At 58.1% G+C, this 21,358-nt stretch overlaps 5 protein-coding genes across 5 annotated transcripts; 2 read left to right on the top strand and 3 right to left on the bottom strand.

Moving 5' to 3' along the window:
• Positions 1-1,532: 1,532 nt before the first annotated feature.
• On the top strand, positions 1,533-3,869 carry GGS23DRAFT_606905 (uncharacterized protein; the record flags this gene model as incomplete). Its single annotated transcript, XM_051519968.1, has 5 exons — positions 1,533-1,570; positions 1,691-2,626; positions 2,660-2,954; positions 2,985-3,625; positions 3,659-3,869. 5 exons carry the CDS (start codon positions 1,533-1,535, stop codon positions 3,867-3,869), a joined length of 2,121 nt encoding a protein of 706 aa, XP_051369082.1.
• Positions 3,870-4,981: 1,112 nt separating this feature from the next.
• On the bottom strand, positions 4,982-9,353 carry GGS23DRAFT_234579 (RdRP-domain-containing protein). Its single transcript, XM_051512086.1, has 4 exons — positions 6,393-9,353; positions 6,156-6,338; positions 5,741-6,058; positions 4,982-5,686 (listed from the first exon to the last, which is right to left on the bottom strand). The coding sequence occupies exons 1-4, from the start codon at positions 9,215-9,217 to the stop codon at positions 5,077-5,079; spliced, it is 3,936 nt and encodes a 1,311-aa protein (XP_051369081.1). The 5' UTR covers positions 9,218-9,353; the 3' UTR covers positions 4,982-5,076.
• Positions 9,354-10,033: 680 nt separating this feature from the next.
• Positions 10,034-10,385, bottom strand: GGS23DRAFT_581146 (uncharacterized protein). The gene has a single exon (XM_051517164.1). The coding sequence runs from the start codon at positions 10,372-10,374 to the stop codon at positions 10,039-10,041; it is 336 nt and encodes a 111-aa protein (XP_051369080.1). The 5' UTR covers positions 10,375-10,385; the 3' UTR covers positions 10,034-10,038.
• A 1,509-nt stretch (positions 10,386-11,894) lies between these two features.
• On the top strand, positions 11,895-13,319 carry GGS23DRAFT_606903 (glycosyltransferase family 31 protein; the record flags this gene model as incomplete). The annotated part of the gene is made up of 5 exons (XM_051519967.1): positions 11,895-11,948; positions 12,054-12,719; positions 12,759-12,761; positions 12,816-12,884; positions 12,930-13,319. 5 exons carry the CDS (start codon positions 11,895-11,897, stop codon positions 13,317-13,319), a joined length of 1,182 nt encoding a protein of 393 aa, XP_051369079.1.
• A 1,263-nt stretch (positions 13,320-14,582) lies between these two features.
• On the bottom strand, positions 14,583-18,366 carry GGS23DRAFT_234526 (fungal-specific transcription factor domain-containing protein). The gene is made up of 2 exons (XM_051512085.1): positions 18,028-18,366; positions 14,583-17,807 (listed from the first exon to the last, which is right to left on the bottom strand). Exons 1-2 carry the CDS (start codon positions 18,138-18,140, stop codon positions 14,786-14,788), a joined length of 3,135 nt encoding a protein of 1,044 aa, XP_051369078.1. The 5' UTR covers positions 18,141-18,366; the 3' UTR covers positions 14,583-14,785.
• Between the last annotated feature and the right edge of the window lie 2,992 nt (positions 18,367-21,358).

Genomic DNA, 21,358 nt, shown 5'->3' with positions numbered 1-21,358 from the left:
TTTGGCGGTCCCTCTCTTTCTCTCTCTCGCCCGGGAAAATGCGATGCCCCTCTGCTCTCGATCGGGGTAAGGATGCGCACCCCCAAGCTGGGGCGAGGGGGAGGTTTGGGGGGCGAAAGTACTGTGCGTAATACGTGCCTACATAGGTACTATGGTGGTGTTGTGTAGCTTGGAGTGGCGAGCAGCAGCACGGGACCCCGGTAGAATGCTCGCGCGAGGTCGCGACAGGTGTCATCGAGCGACGAACGAAGACGGCGACGGAGGCGGAGAGAGCGGTGATGGGGCATTACCATACACTTAGTAGTGGGTGTGTCATCTCTCCCTCGCAAGCTTGTCCTGCCCGGGCAGGTCGCCAATGCTTTGCCCCAAAGGAACGTATTCGGGAGTCGTCGTCGGAAAAGAGTGCGAAAGGAAAAAAAAAAGACATTACAAGCAGATCACGATACCGGGATGGGTCATGCAAAAGTGTATGACCCGGATGAGACTCGACGGGAAATTTCCCATGTTTGAATTTCCGACCAATGGTGGACGGTCGATGTGAAAGCCCGGATGCTGCTGTGGGCGGGACTGCGCAGCAAGGCCTGGCAGTTCTGGGGGTGCGAAAGAGGGTCGGCTCCGTTGTCGAGGTCGAGCAGGGTCCTGGGAGGAGTTGTTTTCCCTCTGTTCCCACCCTCCTCGTCTTCTCGGCTTACACCCCTAACCCCAGACAACCCACCGCGACGAGTGCGTGTGGTTTGTCAGGAGTTGTCAGGTAGGTAGGTAGGTATCAGCCATCGCAAGGGGGCCAATCTATTTCACTGCTGGACTGGACTGTCAGCTCGGCTCGCCTAAGCGTCGCCTCCAGGGACGTGTTTCTGCTAGATATGGCGCAAGGCCGGGGGGAGAGGGGGGGGAGGAGGAGGAGGAGTACGAAAGGAGGGCAGAGGGGGCGAGAGCGAGAGGGAGAGCGAGACAGACAGCGAGACAGAGGGCAACACTAGGCACGCGGAGCCACGAGCCGGCTCGTCAATCTAAATGGGCGTGCCGTATCCATGCCTCGTCGGGCCGGCCTGCCGCATGGGGGCCAACCCCAGGCGCTCGCTGCCCCTCGCTCGCCACGGCCAGGGGTCCCCCATCGCAGACCTGTCCTTCGCCCTTGGAGTAGCCCTGCCATATTTAGTCCCTGCGCGACCCCGCGGTTCCCGGGTGGGCGAAGAGAGAGACGGAATCTGAATGGCCGAGTCACAGCGTATCGGAGAGATCACAAGACACGGCGCAGCAGCAGCACGCACCAGGGAAGAGGGAAAAAAAGGCTGAGCATGTCCAACGTCGATGTGGTACAGCGCATAGGCGCTGCGGGAAGAGGAGGTAGAGGAGGAGGAGGAGGAGGAGGAGGACCAGGGCGAGGAGCAGGTAATAGTGTACTCCCCTCACCGTTGGACAGCGCAATGGCTGCTGCTGCTGCTGCTGCTGCCACTACCACCACTGCGACAGCCACAGCGGCCACCAGCATCAGCGGCACCACCACAATTCCTCCCATTAGCGCAGCGGCCATGGCGACGAAACCCTCACCAACCCCAACCCCAACACCGTCCTCTGCGCCTTTAACGTCGTCGACAGGGATCCCGCCAGCGACGACAGCGACGAAACCCGCGACGGCGACACCGCCAAAATTAACCGTAGGAGCCGTAGGCGCCATAGGCGCAATAAGAGGAACGTCAATAGGAGCAGGAGCAGCAGCAGCAGCAGCAGCGGGGGCATCGGGACGAGTCGTCATCACCAGAGGCACGGAAAAACCGCAGAACGGGGTAATTGGGATTAAGCGGACGAGGAACGGCGACTACAAAGAGGGCCGGAACGCGAAGAGCCGGCCGAGGTCGTCGCTAGCCAAGAGCATGGAGCCGCCGGTGCTCTCGTTCTACGGGACGCAGCCGCTGCCGCTGCCGTCGCGGTTCGGCAGCCTGAAGAAGCGGCTCGTCGCCGGCCACGAGGCCGCGCTGGAGGCGTCGTGGGCGCGGCTGCTGGCGGCGCTGCGCGACGAGATCCGGTACATCGACGCGCACGGGTCCGGGCTGATCCCGGCGATCGACTTCGGCGACATCGGCGACGCCGCCGCGGTCGCGCCCTTCGCCGCCCAGCTCCAGCGCCACGGCATCGGCGTCATCCGCCGCGTCGTCCCCGCCGCCGACGCCGCCCGCTGGGTCGACGAGACCAGGGCCTACCTCGAGACCAAGCACGAGTACAAGCCGCCCCCCGCCCAGGACCCGACCTGCTACGACTTCTTCTGGACCCCCGCCCAGGTCCGCTCCCGCGCCCACCCCAACGTCCTCCGGGCCCAGCGCTTCGCCATGTCCCTCTGGAACACCAGCAACGAGGACCGCCTCGCCACCCGCTTCCCCATCACCTACGCCGACCGCATCCGCATCGAGTCCTTCGCCAACGGCCACCTCACCGTCAACGGGCTCGCCGCCACCGCCGCCGCCGCCCAGTCCACGCCCGAGGACAGCCTGATCGCCGCCGCCGCCGCCGCCGCCGCGTCCTCGGCGCAGATCGCGCAGGTCGACAACGGCAGCCTCGAGCGGTGGGAGCAGGACGGGTACGGGCGCGGCGGGCTCTACGACGCCATCTTCCGCGGCGACTGGGAGGCGTACGACGCGTGGGACCCGGCGGGGCGCATCAGCGCGACGTCGGACCTGTACAACGGGGCGGGGGCGTGCTCGATGCTGCGGCTGTTCCAGGGGATCCTGGCGCTGACGGTGGTGGAGCCGGGCATGATCCGGCTGCTGCCGTCGCCGAAGCTGTCGACGGCGTACTTCCTGCTGCGGCCCTTCTTCGCGCCCAAGACGGGCCCGCCGCCGCCCGCGCCCGCCGGCGACGACGCCGCCTGGGCCGCCTACCTCGACGCGTCCAACTGGGCGCTCGAGCGCGAGCCCTCGACCGTCATCCACGGCGCCGTCCCCGGCCACGCCCAGCGCGTCACCGCCGCCTGGCACCCCCACCTCCAGCTCGACAAGAGCCTCATCACCCCGCCCACCCTCCAGGTCGGCGACTACATCCTCTGGCACCCCGACCAGGCCTACCAGTTCTCCAACACCAACTACATCAGCAGCCAGCCGCCGGCGGCAGCGCCGGGCGCGCCCCCCACCACCACCACCACCACTACTACTACTACTACTACTACTAGCGAGACCACCTCGATGCTCGTCTACACACCCGCCGCGCCGCTGACCCAGACCAACGCGCTGTTCCTCGCGCGGCAGCGCAAGGCGTTCCTGCGCGGGCACCCGGGGCCGGACTTCGACTCGACGGGGACGGGGCTGGGCAGCGAGGCGCCGCACACGGGGCGGCTGGGGGAGAAGGAGATCGGGGAGGTGGGCGGCGAGGAGGGGCTGCAGGCGATGGGTCTGGCGCCGTGGAGCCTGCGCCGCGGCAAGCACTCGTCGACGCAGGCGTCGCCGGACAACAACAACAACACCAAGAAGAAGAAGCAGAAGAAGGCCGAGGAGGAGGGCGACGGCGACGCAGACGTCGACATGGACGCGCCGCGCAGCCGCAGCCGCAGCGCGAGCAGCAGCAGCCGCAGCAGCAGCACGCAGGCGGAAGCCGAGGTCGTGCGGCTCGCCAACATCATCCTGTTCCCGGACCGGTACGACTTCTACATGCCGACGCGGGCGAGCAGCCCGGCGGGGGCGGGGGCCGCGGGGGCCGCTAGCGGCAGCGGCAGCAGCAGCAGCAGCAGCAAGGACCGCGGGGCGGCGGCGGAGCGCGAGCGCAAGCGCGACCGCGAGCGCGACCGCCAGAGGCACGCCCGCGACGACGACGACGAAGACGGCGGCGCGAGGAATAGCCGGGCGGACGACCGCCGCGGCAAGGCCGGTGGCCAGGAGTAATCACGATTGGAGGGGAAAGGGGGAAGGGGGGAAGGGGGGATAGAAGGGCGCGTGGATAAAGCGGCGAGGATACCTCTGCACACTCACACACATTCACATATATACCTATATATATATACACCGATATACACATGTTGCATTTCCTGTATGTATGTCTATACCTACCTACCTACCTATGGCACGCGCGCAGGGCTCGGGAGGAGGAACCAGCAGCCGCACTGGTGTGGGAGAACTTGCGCTATGTTATGGGGCGGACGGATCGAGCTGGCCACGGCGTTCTACCGGGATGGGGGGCGGGGGACGCGGTCAAGGGGGAGGGAGGAGCCAGAGAGGTGGCCGCGGCCGCGTCCCAGCGAGCATGCCCCCGACTTCACTACTTACCTTACCCGGTCTTTCTCCGGCCTGCCGCACGCCAGACGATCACGCCCCCGCGCCCCTCCGGCTAAAATCCACCGCTCCCGCTCTTATGCCCCTTTCCCCTCACCACCGCCCGCGTGTGCGCGTGTTTCGTGCGTGCTCCGCGGGGTTGGGACTTCGCGTATATCTATTTAAGCCGGATGTCGGCGGCAGAGCCTCCGTCCAGCACCAGCGGGCACGCGTCCGACGAGTGTTTAAAAAGGGCGGGGAGGGGGGCTTACACGTATAGTCTTGTAGCGTTCGATTGCTTCCGACAAGTCAACGGTGCCTGTTACGATATCCTTCTTGCCGTACTATTATGTATGCACGGGATTGCTACCACGCAACTCACCGCTTAACCCAAGAACCCCAAGAACCCCAGAGGCATGTTCACATTCGGGATGCATATATCTGGAATTTGGCCCGGTGGTAGAGGTAGCGGCGACTGTATTTGGGTTTCCGGTGACTATCGACACAGGACTATGTCTAAGCCTGCGAACCGCACAACTTCACGCGGCGTCCCCACGGAGCTGACACCTGTCAACCCAGCTTTCGTCGTTCTCGCAACCGCCTTGACCTCTTCGTAAACTCGCATACTTCGCAGATCGATGAAGCGTAACATGCGCACTGACTAGCCTGATTTGCCGCGAGGAACCTACCAGCCAAGGACTGCGGTAGTCAAAAATGTCATCAAGTCGTTAAGACGCCAACTCTTCCGAGCCCTTAAAAGCACCACCTTCCCTTGCTATTCTAGTGGGAAACACTCATATATCCGAGATGTCTCCATCAGAATCCATAGTCGAGTAAAGGCCTACCTATGATAATAAGGGGCGGCCCTCGAGGTTGAGGAGATGGGGCCAGCCATGAATCTTGCCGTCGCGGACTCGAAGAAAGCCGCCTCCGCCTCCCTTTTCAGACTCAGGGCAGCCTCCAGCTCGGTCAGCGCACACTGCGCAGCAACGATCTTGAAACTCCCTATCTTTGTTTCTTCTCTACCACTGAACCTTTCGGGGCCCTTGGTCCCGACGTATAAGCAAGCGATGCTTAGTTCGAGTGGGGTAATGTTACGGCTACTTCTCACAAAGCTAGCTTCGCTGGCCTCTGACCCGTCGTAAGGGTCGTTTCCTACATCGTCATTCAGAGCAGTTCCGCCGACCTCGTCGTCGTCGTCATCGTCATCGTCGTCATCCTCCTCCTCTTCCTCTTCGTCGGGTCGAGGCCCTCGCTTGCGTATAAGGTCTCTGATCCACTTAGAGACTCGGTCGTATTCATCCTTGAGGCGCACCGAAGTGTCTCGCTGTCTTCGTGTCTGGACCCCGGACTTATTGAAAATACACCCCGTGAAAACCTCGAGTTCTGACAGAGCCTTATTTGTGCTCTCTCTGAAATCCATAGCCAAGGTCCAGACCGCGTCGTCGTATCTATTGGAGGGAGGTCAGCTAGGTGGAATGCGATGGAGGATTGGGATCGCGTACGCCTGTCGGAGATGGGTAGCCTCTTCTACCGCCGGCTGCCAGTTGACTCCTCCAAGCTCTCGGCATTTTTTCAAGATCTGTCGGGTCAGCAGGTCCCACACCGGTTTCGTGGAGAGGGGGACTTTTCGACGGATATCCTCTCTCCATATCTTTTTTTCGTCAATGGCCCGATACAGCTTGCCGAGAATCTTGGTCGACTTGTAGTACCTGAATCTGGGAGTGTTATCGTCTTCGTCGTCTTCGGGAGAGGGAGCCCTGGGAACTTCAAAAGTGACCTCGCTCCGGTTTACAATATTCGCGGGTGGAGCGGGTGAGAGGCTACCGTAACAATCAGCAAGCTAGAGGAAGATCGGCCTTTCCCGGCGCAGTTATAATCATAGACACAACTCTTAAACGATATGCGGAGTTCACTTACAATTCGGGACGGTATCGCGTCCTGGTTAGGCTCTTGAGTTTGTTGGCGTCGATCGGAATACCAGACTTGCTATAATCTACGCCTGTCGAGTGCATTTCGGCAAGCAGTTTGCATTCCGGGTCAACAGTGCCGCTGTCCCTCATATCGGCTAGTACCATATGTTTGATCGCAATGACGCCCAACCTAGAAAATCAATCAATATAGGAAAGAATCTCCCAGTAGTACGGGCACGCTTACTGATCTGTTGCCATAAATTCGACAAAAAAGTCGGTCATGTGCTCCCGGGTAACCTCTGTGTCGATGGTTACCGGGCTCACCCGGGGATAATCCGCCGGCTCAAACTCGAGCTTGGACGAAGAAACTGCTTGTTCGTCCCAGATGATGTTGTAAATATCGCCGTCAAGATCTCCGCCGCTGAGCTGACTCGGAAGGTCCCTCTCTCCTTTCTGACTGAATACGATGCAGTTCTTTAGGGCACATAGCGGATGATGAGGCGGAGGGATCACTGATCTTCGCACTTGAATATCGCCAGGATGAAGAGCGGGCGATCTCGTGACCAGGACCAGCTTCTGGTGTAGATACGGGTATCCGACTCCGAGAAGCTTGTCCTCGTCAAAGGTGACAAATACCTCGTCCTCTTTCAGGTAAGCGAACTCGTCCATCACACCAAACAGCGTAACGCCCTGCTGGACAGGAATTCGAGCCTTATGCTTTAAAAGGCGCACTTCTCTAAGTACGACGGTTTCCACAACCGAACAAAGAAACGGATCGTTCTTGTAGTCAATACCCAGTCTGCTCAGGCGTTTGATGAACTGCGAAAAGTTAATCTGGTCGGCGACCTTTTGTCGTTTGAGGAATACCATCGTGTTGTGCACGTCGGCTGTTATCATCCGCAGTCTTTTGAGCTCCTGATTCTGGATTTGGAAGAACCAGTCGTCTGCGACCCGCATGTCCTCTAGAATCTTGATCATTTGCCGATTCAGGACTAGCGGGATGGGCTTGTTCCCCATGTCGCATATTTCGAGATATCGAGTGTCGTCGCTATCGAATTTAACCATGCTCTCCTTTCTGATACGCATGACCATCCCCCGGAGGGTATCGTCCAAAGCAAGCATTCCCTTGGCGCCCGCCCATCGTATCTGAAAGCAGGTAGCATGATTTTTGCTCTTTCTCAGCGGCAACGAGGCGCGAATCGCCTCCATCAAGGCTCTGGATATTGTTCCGACGCCGTCGCTAAACACCCGGCTGCCGTCGGCCGATTTTACGTCGGGAATAAACTCGATTTCGACTCCAAGTTCCACTAAATCGACTGAGAATGGAGTCTCCGAGAAGGCTTGGCCGATCCGGGCGGCGCAACGAGGCGGTGAGAAGATACTGTTGAACTTCCCAAGGTCACGGATCACGGAAAAATACGTATGTAGGTCCCCGTCCTGGTCAAAGAAGGAAGACATGAACCATACACCATGGGCCCGAAGGGAGGAGTGAGAGAAGCCCAAGAAGCCGTACTTTCGTCCGGCAATTATGATGCCATCGTTGAGGATCTGCTTGAACCGCGCCCAGATCCGGTCGAGAGACACCCTAGCATTGAAGTATAAGTCTTGGCCGTCCTCCTCGCAGAACTGGAGACGCGCAAAAAAGCCAGTATGGTCAGGGAATTTTCTGAGTATCCTATTCTTGGCTTCCGGTTCGGGTCCCGCCAGCATAATTCTACTCGGGGTGACTTGTACCTTGTAAACCATCACGAGGTTCTGACGCGCTCGTTCGGTGATCAATTCCTCCTCTATTCCCAGGCGGACCTTCTTCTCGTTTTCCTCCAGATAGGACCAAATCCCGTCAGGCGTAAAGGAGCTCGCCTCGGTTTCGGGACCAGGGAAGGGTGTCTGGCCAAAGAGCTTCTTCACCGCCGCTGCGGAGAAGGGGAACTTTGATTCGGGGCGGCCTGGTGGCTGGTGAGCAGATGACGCACGCGATGCCCGGGAAAGACGTCCGAGCAACGTTGCCGCTACTTGGGGCAGTATGTAGCCATTCTGGACGAGAGCCTGGAACTGGAAAAGGATGTCGAAAGGTACCGTGTTCCTAGTGGCGAATTGCTCAACCACGCGCTTAAATTCCTTCTGTCCAGTGTGCATCAAGGTCATCTTCGGCGAGAAACCCGGCAGGTCGTGGTTTATTACGGTAAAGCATTCCTTAGCCTTCACCACCTCGAGCTTGTAGCGAAAGTCGGCCGGCGAGACCTGAAGACAGTATACGAGAGACTGTCCTACGATTTCCGCATGGTTCGCGAGATCGTGCGGCAGTTTGCTCACGCGGACTCTTGACGGTTGGTTCGCGCCCGCGGCCGGCTTTTTCGAGATCCCGAGCCCGTTCATGCCACTGGTTAGTTCGGCAATTTGGTCGGCGGCCTCGAAGAATCGGGGTGCCTCCCAAAGCGTCAGTAACAAGGAACTAGGATATCCAGAGGCGAGGACCCATTCAATAGTGCGGTAGAGAATTTCTACCCGTGCGAGTCCGGACCGAGTTTTGAACGTGATGATGAGCATGTCCCTGGCAAACTTAGCTGTGCCCTGAGAGTGCCAGGCAATATCGGCAGCATAGGTGAGCCTGCCATCGGGGTATTCGTAGTGCCCGCACGAAAGCTCACGAAGCTCGAAGCTCACGCTTTTGCTATGTGCGCGCGCCCTCTCTTCTTCTTCTTCTTCTTCTTTTCCTTTCAGCTGTTCGTCCTCGGCAGTTTTCAACAGAGTTCTCAGCAAGAACTGGTCAGGTATACGATCGCTTGCCTTGCAGTATATATTCGAGTTGAACAACTGTAGTTGAGCTCTGGTACGCGGCTTGCCGTTCTTGGATATCCCAGGTATCTCCTTTTCACCGTGCGTGCGAAGGAACTTTTCGCCGTCGACGCGATGAAGGAAGGTGATGGACCCGATCGATTTTTTACGAGACTTTTGGCAAGTCCAATTTGTGATACGTAGTTTTTTCATAAAACCGGTCAACTGCATCTCCAGGGATTTGTCGGAGAGATCCGAGGGGAGACCCCTGATGAATACCTCCATGCTGTCCATGTTGAGTTGAGCGTAGAATTCAAGGTAGAGAAGCGGGCGTTGTGGTGTAGGGACGAACGAGGCGGCCAAGCACAGACGAACAGGACGGAAGAAGTTGGATACGTCCCTTGACAGAAGGGAACAGAGCAGGATAAATAACAGCCGAGGAGGAATAGACTTCTAAGAGGCAGTGCCATTCAACGGCAACGGATAGCCGCAGAAATCGGGGTGCAGAGCGTTGTGAAGCGGAGATACGCTTTCATTGGTTGTCTCCAGGACCAGATGATCAAAACATGTGCAGGCTGGGACAGAGAGAGAGAGAGAGAGAGAGGAAGGAAGGGACAGAGAGCCGGGTCCGCGAAGGCGGTGCAGCGCTTGAATTTGTCAAGATATGCCGTGAGTGTCGGCGCGGTGGATTTCCCAAGATGGAAGAGAGGGGGAGGGACACGATGAAAACACGAGACAGAACTTCAATAGCCGCCTAGGGCTAGGGAAGGAGTAGGAGGAAGGCGAGCAAGGCCGCGCCGAGACTATAGATAAATGTAGGAGATGATGCCAACGAGGGTGGAGACACACACAGAGAGAGAGAGAGAGAGAGAGAGAGAGAAGGGCGGGGTGAAGAGGGGGACGCGATAACGAGATCAGGACAGGCGTTGCCAGCGCGCATGTATGTCGTGATCCGTGTGGCTGACAATGACCTGAGGCCGTTTACTTGACTTGCTTCTGGCCGAGAGAGGGACAGGATGGGAGGGAAGAGGGGGGAGAAGAAGAGGATAAAGCGGAAGAAGAAGGGGGGGGGGGGTAGAGAGAAAGAATGTGAGGCATGGGGAAAAGGAGTGGGATTACGTAGCAAGCGAGCGAGGCTGCGGTGGTGCAACTCCCAGGGTAGCTGCTGTATGCGCGTATGCCGTATGGAGATAGGTCGGTGGGGGGCAAAGGAGGGGTTGGCTAAGCGCAGGTGCCCGAGGTGGATGTATGCGATCGAGCAAGCATATGCGCGCACCGAGTCGATGTAGATGGCGAGAACACGATAGCAATGCGGTGTGTGAGGTAGGATGCATACAGACGGTGCAGGCGGCAGTGCCAGCGATCCCCAGGTATGTATGCGTAGCAAGTCCAGCCAATGTAAGTGGCAGATTTGCCCACACCAGCATGACTGTTTCTCGCGGCCCCGACATACCTACCTACCCATCCAGTGTGACGGCGGCCTGGTTGTCTCCACGTATTAGCAACTCGACTGGTGTTGCGATATCGCTTGCTGCGCACATATGCCGTACCACGTACCACGTTGTATTTACCGTCCGCTGAGCCTGCGCATCCTGGGCAAAGTCCTACTTGGCCCCTGCTAACCCTGGATGCGTGCGCCGACTTTGCTAGCGAGGTTCGGCGCCGTGTCTACGGGGGGGATGCGTGTGGGTGTGGGTGTGGGTGGGGTGTGATGACCGCGACCTGGTAGAGGCGTCAGTTTGTGATCGGGAGCTGTCGTTCGGCCCAGGTAAGCATACGAGTCTAATAACCTGCAAACACCAGCTAAGCCCCAGGGGAACAGGTAAAGGGACGGGAACAACAACTACCTATAAGCAAATATAGTAGCTAGATCTACCCATCCCAACCAGCTGCCTATAGGCATATTGTCGCTTTCCCTCTCTATGGCTTGGAACGCGTACGTCCGACCAGCCGATCTACCTACCTACCTATCTTATGGGGGCACAATTGCGGACCCAATCATCTGTTAGGATCTCCAGCTGGAGCAACCAAGCCGCCAAGTGGCGCAATGGCCGCGGGCGAACCGATCGTAAGGTATTCATCGTCGGGACAAGTCTGTCTCTTGCCGTGTGATCCAAAGTCTAGGTATATTTCGAGACTTACCTATATGCAGGGCAACCCTTGGCTGCAGGGTTCTACTATCGACGTATTGTCGACCCAGCACGCGTTATCTCGGTCCTCCTTACCCGTGCGTTTTGCTGCGGTGACAACCCGCCTCGACGATGTCGACGCGCCTCTCCAACCGAGATACGGACCCTACTAACTGCTGGATTCCCGGAGAGACATTGCCATTATGCGAACAGCAGGATCATGGAGCGGCGCCTACTTACCTACGGACAACAAGCAACCCCCCTTCTCCCCCCCTTAGAGGGCCGGGAACGGGTGTGACAGACGGCGATGCATCTATCCACGAATTGCACTATTCGCAGCCTCACACTCGGATCGAAGGTACGGACGATGAACGTACCTTGGTATTGTTTCCAGACCCCATCATTCCTGCCGATTTAACGTTCTGCTAAATTCTGCTCATCTCCATCTGCCGTCCTTCCCGTCTCCTTAGTTCTCTTCAACCCTACCTTTCGCCTCTCCATCGCCCATTCGGCTCTCCTCTTCGACTTATCGATCTCTCCCTCTTGAACATTCAACGTCCCATCTGCCCTGACGTATCCATTGATATCAATCTCCGCCGGCGGACGCTGTCCAGCCCAGGCCAACCTCGCATTCTAGGTAATAACCTTCATATTATCTCCCTTTCGTTCTATACGTCCACCTTAGGCCTGAGACGAAGAAGAAGAAGAAGAAGAAGAAGAAGAAGAAGAAGAAGAAGAAGAAGAAGAAGAAGAAGAAGAAGAAGAAGAAGAAGAAGAAGAAGAAGAAGAAGAAGGGGAAGCAAGAAACAGGTCTGGCGACAACACTGCGAAGCCTTTCCGCGATGGCAATCCTCGGCCGGCCCTCGGGGAGGCTTATCCTGGCTGCGCTCTGCGTCGTCGGCTTCCTCAGCACCGCGAGGGACCTCGGCGCGTGGTCGCTTTTGCGAACCCGCGCCTCCGCTGCCACCCGGCCGAGTGGCGACGTCGGACCGTTTCGCCAGCCCGCGGACGACCCGACGTTTCCCGCCGCGAGACCCTGCGACCGGTCGTGCGCCTCGTTTCCGGACACCTCGGACGTCCTGATCGTGGTGCGGACCCGCGCGGCCTCGTCGCGCGCCCAGATCCCGAGCCAGCTCCTGACCGTGCTGCGGTGCGTCCCGGACTTCCTGATCTTCTCGGACCGCGAGGAGGACGTCGCGGGGTTCCGCGTGCGCGACAGCCTGGACACGGTAGCGCCGGCGGTGAAGGACGGAAACCCGGACTTTGACGTCTACCGGCGGCAGCAGGACTGCCGCGCGGGCCAGCCGGACTGCGACCCCGGCGGATCGTCCGAGGCCCGGCGGCTGGATCGGTACAAGCACGTGCACGTCGCCGAGAAGACGTACCAGCTGCGCCCCGGGTACCGCTGGTACCTCTTCGTCGACGCCGACACGTACGTCCTCTGGCGCAATCTCGTCGCGTGGCTGCGTGGGGTCGGCTCCGACACCGGGGAGCACCACTACGTCGGCAGCGTGTCGGTCGTCGACGGCTTCGCCTTCGCGCGCGGCGGCAGCGGCTACCTCCTCTCGCAGGCGGCCCTGCGCGGCCTCGTCGAGAACCGCACGGGTGTCGGCGCGCAGTACGACGCGCTGGCCAGGCGGTCGCGCCGCGGCGACTACGTCCTGGGGGTCGCGCTGAACGACACCGCGGGCGTGCGAGTGCGCTAGGCCGTAGGTCGACCTGCTCTAGTAGCTAACCCCCGCTAACCCTCTCGCTGCGCGCAGTGGCCGGCCCTGAGCGGCGAGAGTCCGTACACGCTGTCCTACGAGCCGGGCGCGTGGTGCCGTCCGGTCGTCACGCTGCGCGGCATGGGCGCGGCGGAGCTCCTCTCGTTCTAGCAGTTCGAGCAGGCGTTCTACCGGGCCCTCGGCGGCGCCCCCGCCCTCCGCCTGCGCGACATCTACGCCGGCTTCGTCGCGCCGGCGCTGGTCGCGGGCCGCGACGACTGGGACAACCTCAGCGCCGACGTCCCCGCCCCCGACCCCGAGCGCGCCGCCCACCGCTCCCCCGAGGACTGCCGCCGCGCTTGCGACCGAGCGCCCGGCTGCCTCCAGTTCGCCTACCGCGCCGGCGCCTGCGCGCACCACCGCGGCGTCCGGCTCGGCGGCCCCGTCCGGAGCGCCGCGGATACGGGCCCCGCCTGCGTCAGCGGCTGGGCCGTCGACAGGATCCAGGCCTGGATCGGGCGGCAGGGCGCGTGCGGGGAGCCCGCGTGGCCCGAGGTGTAAGCTCTTGATCGCACGCGCAGGGTTCCGCCTCCCCCCCCACGTGGTCGAACGTGCCGGCCGGGATCAGGAGCTCTCCGCATTTGCCGCGAGCTTTATTGCGTGGCCCCCCTGTTCGGTTACATGCGGCTGCTAGCAGCAGGTAGGGGTGCGTCGGCGAGAGCGCGGGTACCCGCACCTAGGCCCCTATACACATATGCCTATCTGTCTACTGCGTAAGCGTCGCGGCCGCAATCTGTACCACCCCAGCCGGGGTCGAATTCTCATGTGAGGCGGCAGGTAGGTGTCTCTGCGAAGGCAGCGAGTTACTCGAGATAAGTTGCGATGCCTGCCTGGGCGAAGACGTACTATGGCCCGAGATGCGGAGCGAGAAAGAGATACATGTCTAGAGTAGATTGTTGGAGACCACCTCATCCTTCTAACCACGCGCACGCGCACCCAGATCCCCATATCAAGAGGCAGTCAGACCTCAGAGTCGAGTCTAAGTCTAGCCGTATTCTCACTTTTTCCCCTCACACTCGCGTCGCCCGGCGTAGCCGTCCCTATGCTGTCCCACGCGACCTTCTTTTTCCGTCTGTCTGTCTCGTGTACTTAAATACCGTAGGGACACCTCCGTAAACCGCCGTCGGCTATTATTCCGCCTTTCTTTCCCCTTCCCCCATTAGAAACGTTCAGTGGTATCTTAATGATCATCCATCGATTCATCCATCCGTCCGTCTGTCCGTACAACGTAATCGTAATCCTAAGAACCGGCGAGGTTCGGCAGGCCCCGTGCAAAATAAAGCATATTTTCCCCTTTTCCCATACCAAACCTTCTTTGCCTGCATCCTTCCCTGCCGGCTTTTTTTTCTTTCTATTTTTCATCAGGGTATCTCAACTTTTACATGTCGTCTCTCATATCGTGAATGAATCGTTCCCGAGTCTCCCCCGCCCCATGCCCGACTTCTGTCTGCAGGGTGCAAGAATTCTCTCGGTACTTGTCCCCTCGGGCCGTGGGGAAGTTGGCGTCAAGGTCATTGAGGGAAAAGGAGAGGTTCGATCTCATAACGTAGGGCAGGACTAACGCTGCTCTGATATAAATAATCAACAGTCAAGGTCTGTGATGTCGTATCGGAACCAGACACGAATCATGTCAAGCAAGTCCCCCTCCCCCCTCCCCCTCCCGGTAGGCGGCAATACGCCTTCGCGTCCTAACGCCTTAGAGGTGCACCACCCGGGTGGAACTTTGAAATTTTTCCCTCTAGAAGTAGGGAGGTTTGCATTTCTCACCGTAGCGTCTGTACAGATACTACTGCTGCTGTCCTTCCCCGGCGATCATCCTTTTGAATCTCTAACGTATGGGATATAATAAAACGTAAATTTTGTTGCGATATGCTCGAATCGTGGGTAGATATATGGGCTTCAGTTCAGTCCTAGGCCCCATTTCTGCTTCTTCCTTCCCATTTTCTGCCTTTCTGGCATCCATTGGGTCAAGACAAGTGCGAGTCACTAGGGAACAGACCCAGCATATCGTTAGGAAAGTAATCGCCGAACCAACTCAGCATCTCGTTGTTCTCGAAGCTTGTCAGGTGCTGGCTGATGTCTGTCTCGTTGTTATATGTTAAGAGATGGATATTTGACGCTCCTGGTTCTAGGTACGAGTAGCCGCTAGAGGCTAGACCGCTCCCGCTCTGCGCGAAGTTGGACGGGCCCCCGTCCGACGAGGACCCCATGTTATGGCTCTGCGTGCTAGCCGGCGAGTCATTATTCGGCGGAAAACTGCCGGACTGGTCGAATCCCGACGAGTGTTGCGACGAAGGGGTAAACGAAGTCGGTGCAACGCTCATGGCGACCTGAGCCGAATGTGATTTGTTCGGGTCGTCCTGCGAAGCTAGTCCGTCGTGCCTTGGAAACGGCTTGCCTTGCGTTCCCGGCGAACCAGAGACTTGACGGTGGCGGCTGATGGAGTGCCGTAAGGCCGAGGTATTTGGTTGAGGGTATGCATGGTGGTAGATGGACGCCGTCGTTTCTGGAAGGCTCTGACGTATCGGGTCGTAGATCATGTTCCCAGGTGGTGTAGGTGCAGAGGTTGGCGCCGCCGACGTGGGTGGCGGCGGAAGTGGTGGGACAACGGGTGTCGACATGACAGCAGCGTGGTATACCGGGTTCTGGAATAGAAGAGTCAAGCTCGAGTTCGGCGAATTCGTCGTTCCTGTCAGGGACCACGCTAGTGGAGGCCCATTATCAGGAGCGGGTGAGGCCGGATATTCGACGGGCTTTTGTTTGACTGCTGCGCTACTTTGACGATATTTCCTTGTGCTTTCATATTCCTCGACCGTGAACGTTTCACAGTCCCATTGGCCGTCTAGCTTTTGGTCGAGAGCGGTAAGAATGTACCGGACGCCCCCCCAGTACGTACGCATTTGCTTCAAAGCTTTGTAGCATGCTTGATAGTTTTGACTCGCTGCCGAGGCAAGGAGTGAGTGTCTCGAGGACGGGGCCGGGTCGAGGACAGCACATCCACTCTTACTCCCGTGAGCTCTGGCTTCCGGGGGAGGTGTCGTATCTCGCGAAGCCGGTTGCGACGACGCGGACCGTGATTCTTTGAGGAACGCGCATGCCGCTATGTAGATGGGCTGCGACGTGAACGGATTGCCGATGAAGCATTTGGGATCTAGCAACTCGGCGAAGGCAAGTATGTCGGCAATGGTTTTCGCGCTCGACATCGACAGCTCGCGGCTGTGCGTTTTCAACTGGTGTGACCGGTTTATGGTGCCCTCTTTCGTCAACAGCGTGGGTTGGTGCAAGACGATAATTAAGGCATGGAACCAGAAGTGCAGTAGGATAAAGGTGGTGCCTTGGCTGTTCCTGACGTGGGCTTGGAAGTTATTCGCGTCGAATCGCAGCCGCTGGTCCATCCTCTGATGAAGTTTGGTCAGCTCCGTTTCCATCTCGGCAAGCTTGTTCAGCTTATCCTGCGTCAAGTCCTGGGCGTGCCTGATATTGTTGAGCACGTCCGACACTCGGCCATAGAGGTGGATGATCTGCAGCAGTGAAGGCAGTGGGTGAGGCCAGCCAGTAACAGGGTCGATGGACGACTTGGGAAGTTCGTGCTCGAAGTCATCATCCTTGAGGGTAACCGGTCGGCCGGTGCCGGAGGATATGGCGCGATCTAGAAAGAAGACAGCCCAAAGGGTGTCGATCCGTTCCTGCTCGACTTGCTTTCGCTCCCGGGGGGTGAGACTGTTGCCCTCGGCACCCAACCGGCTGTCGTTGTTGTGCTGGGTGAACTCCTCGCTCTGCTTTCTACTATAGCCGCCGCGGGTATACCAAGCGTCCTTCTCTTCTCGATACCTTACGCCGTCTTCTTTGGACAGGCCCAGGTCCACCGCCATGCGAATCGCTATCCCTAGGTACATCCACAAGGCACTGTCCTGATCGGCGCCGAATCCGTCATACGCCATCAGCAGGCAGGCCTGGACGGCCGCAACCGACGGGCACGGGAAGGTATCGACAGTGGCTGACTTGGCTCGCTGAGCATATACGTAACCGTACTCAGATCTTGCTAGCTTGCCCTCGTTCCACCTTCGGAACAGGGGATGGTCGGAGAACCGAGCCGCCAGGGCGCATACGGCGTCCACTAATATGGGCTCCACCCGCTTTTCTTGGACGAGTTTTGGGAATTTGTCTCGCCTGAGAAAGGGATAGTTCCCCCCCAGGTGTACAAAGAAGGTTTCGACAAGGTGTGTAATTATCGGGTGAACCGGGTTCGTATCGCTAGGGTCGTAAACAGGCATCTCCTCGACAGAGCCGGCATCAACTTCCTGCTGGATCGAGTTCACGATACCAGAGAATATAGAGCTCGTGCCGGGCGAGGTTGCCGACATGGAACTACGCCGGCGACCCCGTACCTTGACGACCATCTGTTTAAAGCCCGGAACTATAGCAGTCGGGCCGAAGTATCTGAAATACGGGACGCGGTAGCCCTCGCTCTGGCCCTGGCCCTGACTCTGGCTCTGGCTGTCGGTATGGTATTGCACCGGAGAGTGGCTTGCCGAGCTTTGGTCGCCCTCGGTTGAGAACGAGGGGTTTCGCGGATTCGTCGGCCGTCGAGCTTGGCAATCTAGGCGCGGTGTTGACTGCGATTTGGTCTCTCTCCAGTCCGCGGTCTCCGACTTAAGTGGTGCGGCGGGTTGGATTTGATCTCGCGAGGACTCGGAGGTATGACGGGACGGCTTCTGGGAATCATCGGGTAGGTCGGTTTTCGCCCCATTCTGCCTCCCCTTGCGCAACTTGCGATCTAATTCCACGTCGTCGTCTACGTAGTAGTCTTCGTCGGGGTCGACTTGGGCAGCGGTGTCCAAGGCCGAACCCGGGCCCCGCCCGGGATCTTTCTTAATCCTCTCAATACCATCCGAGTACCCCATGCACGCATGGCCATTTTTGGTGCAGGTAGAACACGTGGGATGTTCGCCGGCACATCTTGTTTTTCGCCTGCGGCACGTAAGGCACCTGAGCATCACCAAGCAACCACATTGTCAGCTATGATATTCGGAACTGTCCGCTCCCGTCCCCGTTAAATTTGCGGCCAGACTACGCCGATTTTTGGCGCGATGGTAAGAGGGAGAGTAGGCTGTACGGGAACACGAGACAGCCCAAGTGCAGTTGCTACACGGTCGCGAGCCGCAGCCTGGAGGACATTAAAAAAAAGGAAGAATTGGTTGGCACTTACGCAGCATTGATCCTCCGTCTCTTCGTCGGCGGCTGGCCCTGGTTATTGACGAAGCGGATCTGTTTCGGAGTCGGCAACGGGTCGGCACCGTCGCTGCCGACAAGAGTTACCATACTGCTGAAGCAAAGGAATCAGTCGGCCCCAACCCCGGGTATATAGGTACGTGGCTAAGGCGTTGTCGGAGAAGGTCGTAGCAACGACAGCAGAAACGGTATTGTAGCGTTGCTGGCGTCCCCTTGTTCTCTCTCTTGTTCTTCCCGCAGGTACCGAATACTAAATGGCTGCTCCTCTAGATATCCACAGATCAACTCTTATCTTTTGGTGGATTCGCAGCCGCACACAGCAACGGTGGGGTTTCCTTCATCTCTGGGTGGCACCGTACGGGGTCGCAGAAAAGCCCTCCGCTGCGTGCGAGTGGTGCCTTACGCAAGCTTCGGTGGTCGAGCCAAAGAAAAAGAAAAGAAGAAAAGAAATAAGAGGACGAGGGCAATGGTACGTCGGTTTATCGTGGGGGGGGGGTGGTGGTTGTCGAGGGTCGGTTTCTTTCTTAGTCAGTCGAGAGCGATTATATAGGTAGGTACGAATGCGGTGCTATAGCTGGCCACGACGACGATGGCGGTGCGCGCACGACGGGCGACGAGAGAGCAGTATGTATTCTTATGCCGCCGCACGGTAGCAGGTAGAGGCGGTAGAGCGAGGGGAGTCGAAGAGGAGTCCTCTGAGGATCAATTCGAGACTCATTTCCGCCCAAGGTCACGGCAGAGGGAGGCTGGACGACGAAGTCATTTCGTTGCCTTTCCGGGGGAAAAATCAAACCAGGCATGCACGTTGTATACGGAGGTCGGATGATGGGTGGACGTGTGGAAGCTGAGAATGGGAGAGGCAACGCAACACGTAGCCGGGGCGGCCGGGAATTATCCAAGTTGTGGATGGAGGAAACTTGCCTGGGTTACTCAGGGGTTCGTTCGAGGGAAAAGATCGTGGAAGCCGGCCGGAGCGTAGGGAACTAAAAGGTAGGGTGCGGCATAGTACGGTATCGTCGGTATGCCACAGTGCAGTACCAAGAGTCGCGTGTGTGATGCCAGCAGCGGTGGCAGCAGAAGCAGATGCTGTTGCGGTTGGGGTAGGTAGCTTAGTAGCAGCAGTCGGTCTGTCTGCGTGCCATTTGCGAGAGAGAGTAGCAGGTAAGGCCAGCTGCGTCGTAGTGGATGGCGTGTGCGCCGAAGGGAACGAACATGGGGTGTGGGTGTGGGCGAGGGTGTGGGCGAGGGTGTGGGTGTGGGTGAGCGAGATTTGGGAGGGGGGGGAGGGGAGGGAACAGTGAGAAGCGAGTGACGATCGGGGGCTAAGAATAATAACGAGAGCGCCGAGACTCTTCTCTCGAACCACAACGGCGGGAACGCGGAAAATATCTAACCGGGGTTACGTGGGCTGGAAGCGTCCAGAGTACCATGCCAGGTCGTGTGTTGAAGGTAGCTAGGTATGTAACTAAAGATTGGCGTGAGCCGGCGACCAACGTCGAAAGCGTGACGGTTATGGATAGTGGGTAGCAGTAGGAGCACTCCTACTGAGCAGAGTGGTGGTGGTAGTGGTGGTGGTGACGATGGGTTGCGGAGGTGACGGTGATGGTGGTGAGTGATGGGGGGAGACAATTTGACTGGTGGGCCAAATACACATGGTAGGTACCTCCGACCGTAGGTACATGAGAGGTGCCTTGCGCATGAGAGCCAGGCGACCTCAGCGACAGACCGTTGGCAATGCCCCCGGACGGTTTGGCGGGTGGCGGTGGAAATGGCAACCGCACGTACATGCGTGATCGCTCTCTTCCCCCCCCCCCTTCTCTCTAATATTATTATAGGGCTGCGGGGTTTGACAGACAGAGGTACCTACCTACCTAAGCTTCCGGCTGTAGGTACCTCAGGCATCATGCAGATATACATCTAAGGTGGGGCGGATAATATTGAGCACCTAAGTGGGGGACAGGGGACTCCGAGGTAAGTTGAGGTAGAGAGAGCTGGAGCAGCAACCTTGAGGATAGAAGATCTCCGCCAGAAGAGCTGGACCCCACGACTTCGGCTATCTCTTATTTGCAGTACAAGTACCTAACCTAAGAGATATTAGTTCAGTCGACGAGGCGTCGCACGGTACCCAGATAGGTACGATTCTAGTGTCGTGGGGACCTAGGTATTTAGGTCGGGTTGAACGAGGTTTGGTAGGTACTTGAGATTTCCTTGATGCGCCCGCTGCCAACCCTGCCAACCCTCCCAAGATGCACCTCACAAATCAGATCTATGGGAGCATCTGACATAGCTAAGTAGGAGATAGGCATGAAGCCAATCCGTACGTGCCCAGGTACCTCACCCGCCTGTCTTCGCGTGCCGAGGTACCTTCATCTTAGCTCATCTCTCACATATGGGCAGGTACCTGAGTGAGTTGCACTGCATAAGAGGTCAGAGGTAGTTCCCCCCCTTCCTCCACCCCCATGTACCTCAGGTACCTAAGGTAGGGAGGTACAGGCTAGTTAGCTCTCTCTCTCTCTTTTTTTTTCTTTCTCGTGACCGTCGCTTGACAGGAGTGGGGCCCAATCTTACGCCGCACGCTTTCGTGCCTTGCTCAATCGGTTCTAGCCCACCATCCAATCCCGGGGCTGCAACAGGGTACGTGCACTGGTACACGACTTAGGAGATAGGCTAAATAATAGAGACTACCAAGTAGCGCTGTCAGGAATCGAACCTATCCTCTATTATCAAACCCACTAAGCTTTAGGTACCCGATATACCATGTGCGCATAAGAGGTATATTGTACCTAGGTAGGTACCTAGGTAGGTATCTCATATACGGGCACGTAGTAGCGCCCCGTATTGGCAATCAGCACAGGTACCCCGTACAGCAGTTCGTGGAGAACCGAGTCTACTCTCTACCTTCCCCGGACTTTCTCTCTTTTTTTTTTTTTCGGTGCTGAACCATGCTTCAGGATTTTCTGGTCGAATATCCATCGTGCCCCCCGGTCCAGCCGTGTCTGGGCTCGTCTTATCCGAGCACCTGTCCACCAGCCCACCAAAACGATTGCCTCAGCCCTCTCCGCACCTCCTGCTATAGACGTGGGAATATTGGATCAACCCTACATAACTAATGTGACGAGAGAGCGGGGAGGGCAGGGCGGCAACAACACCTCGGGCTGCAAATCGAGCCGAGAGAAAGAAAGGAGAGACGAGACAGACAAAAAAAATATCGGCGAGCAGCAACCAATCATGCATTTCCGTCTGGAATTGCTCTGTTCGGTATATGCACGAGATTATAGGCAGCTTAGGTACCTACCTATGCCCACCTA

The sequence above is a fragment of the Durotheca rogersii genome (genome assembly GCF_024521655.1).
Source record: "Durotheca rogersii strain YMJ 92031201 chromosome Unknown GGS23scaffold_24, whole genome shotgun sequence".
In the NCBI taxonomy this organism is placed as follows: domain Eukaryota; kingdom Fungi; phylum Ascomycota; class Sordariomycetes; order Xylariales; family Xylariaceae; genus Durotheca; species Durotheca rogersii.
The sequence above is the reverse complement of the archived record's forward strand: the minus strand, read 5'-3'. Positions and strand labels throughout refer to the sequence as shown.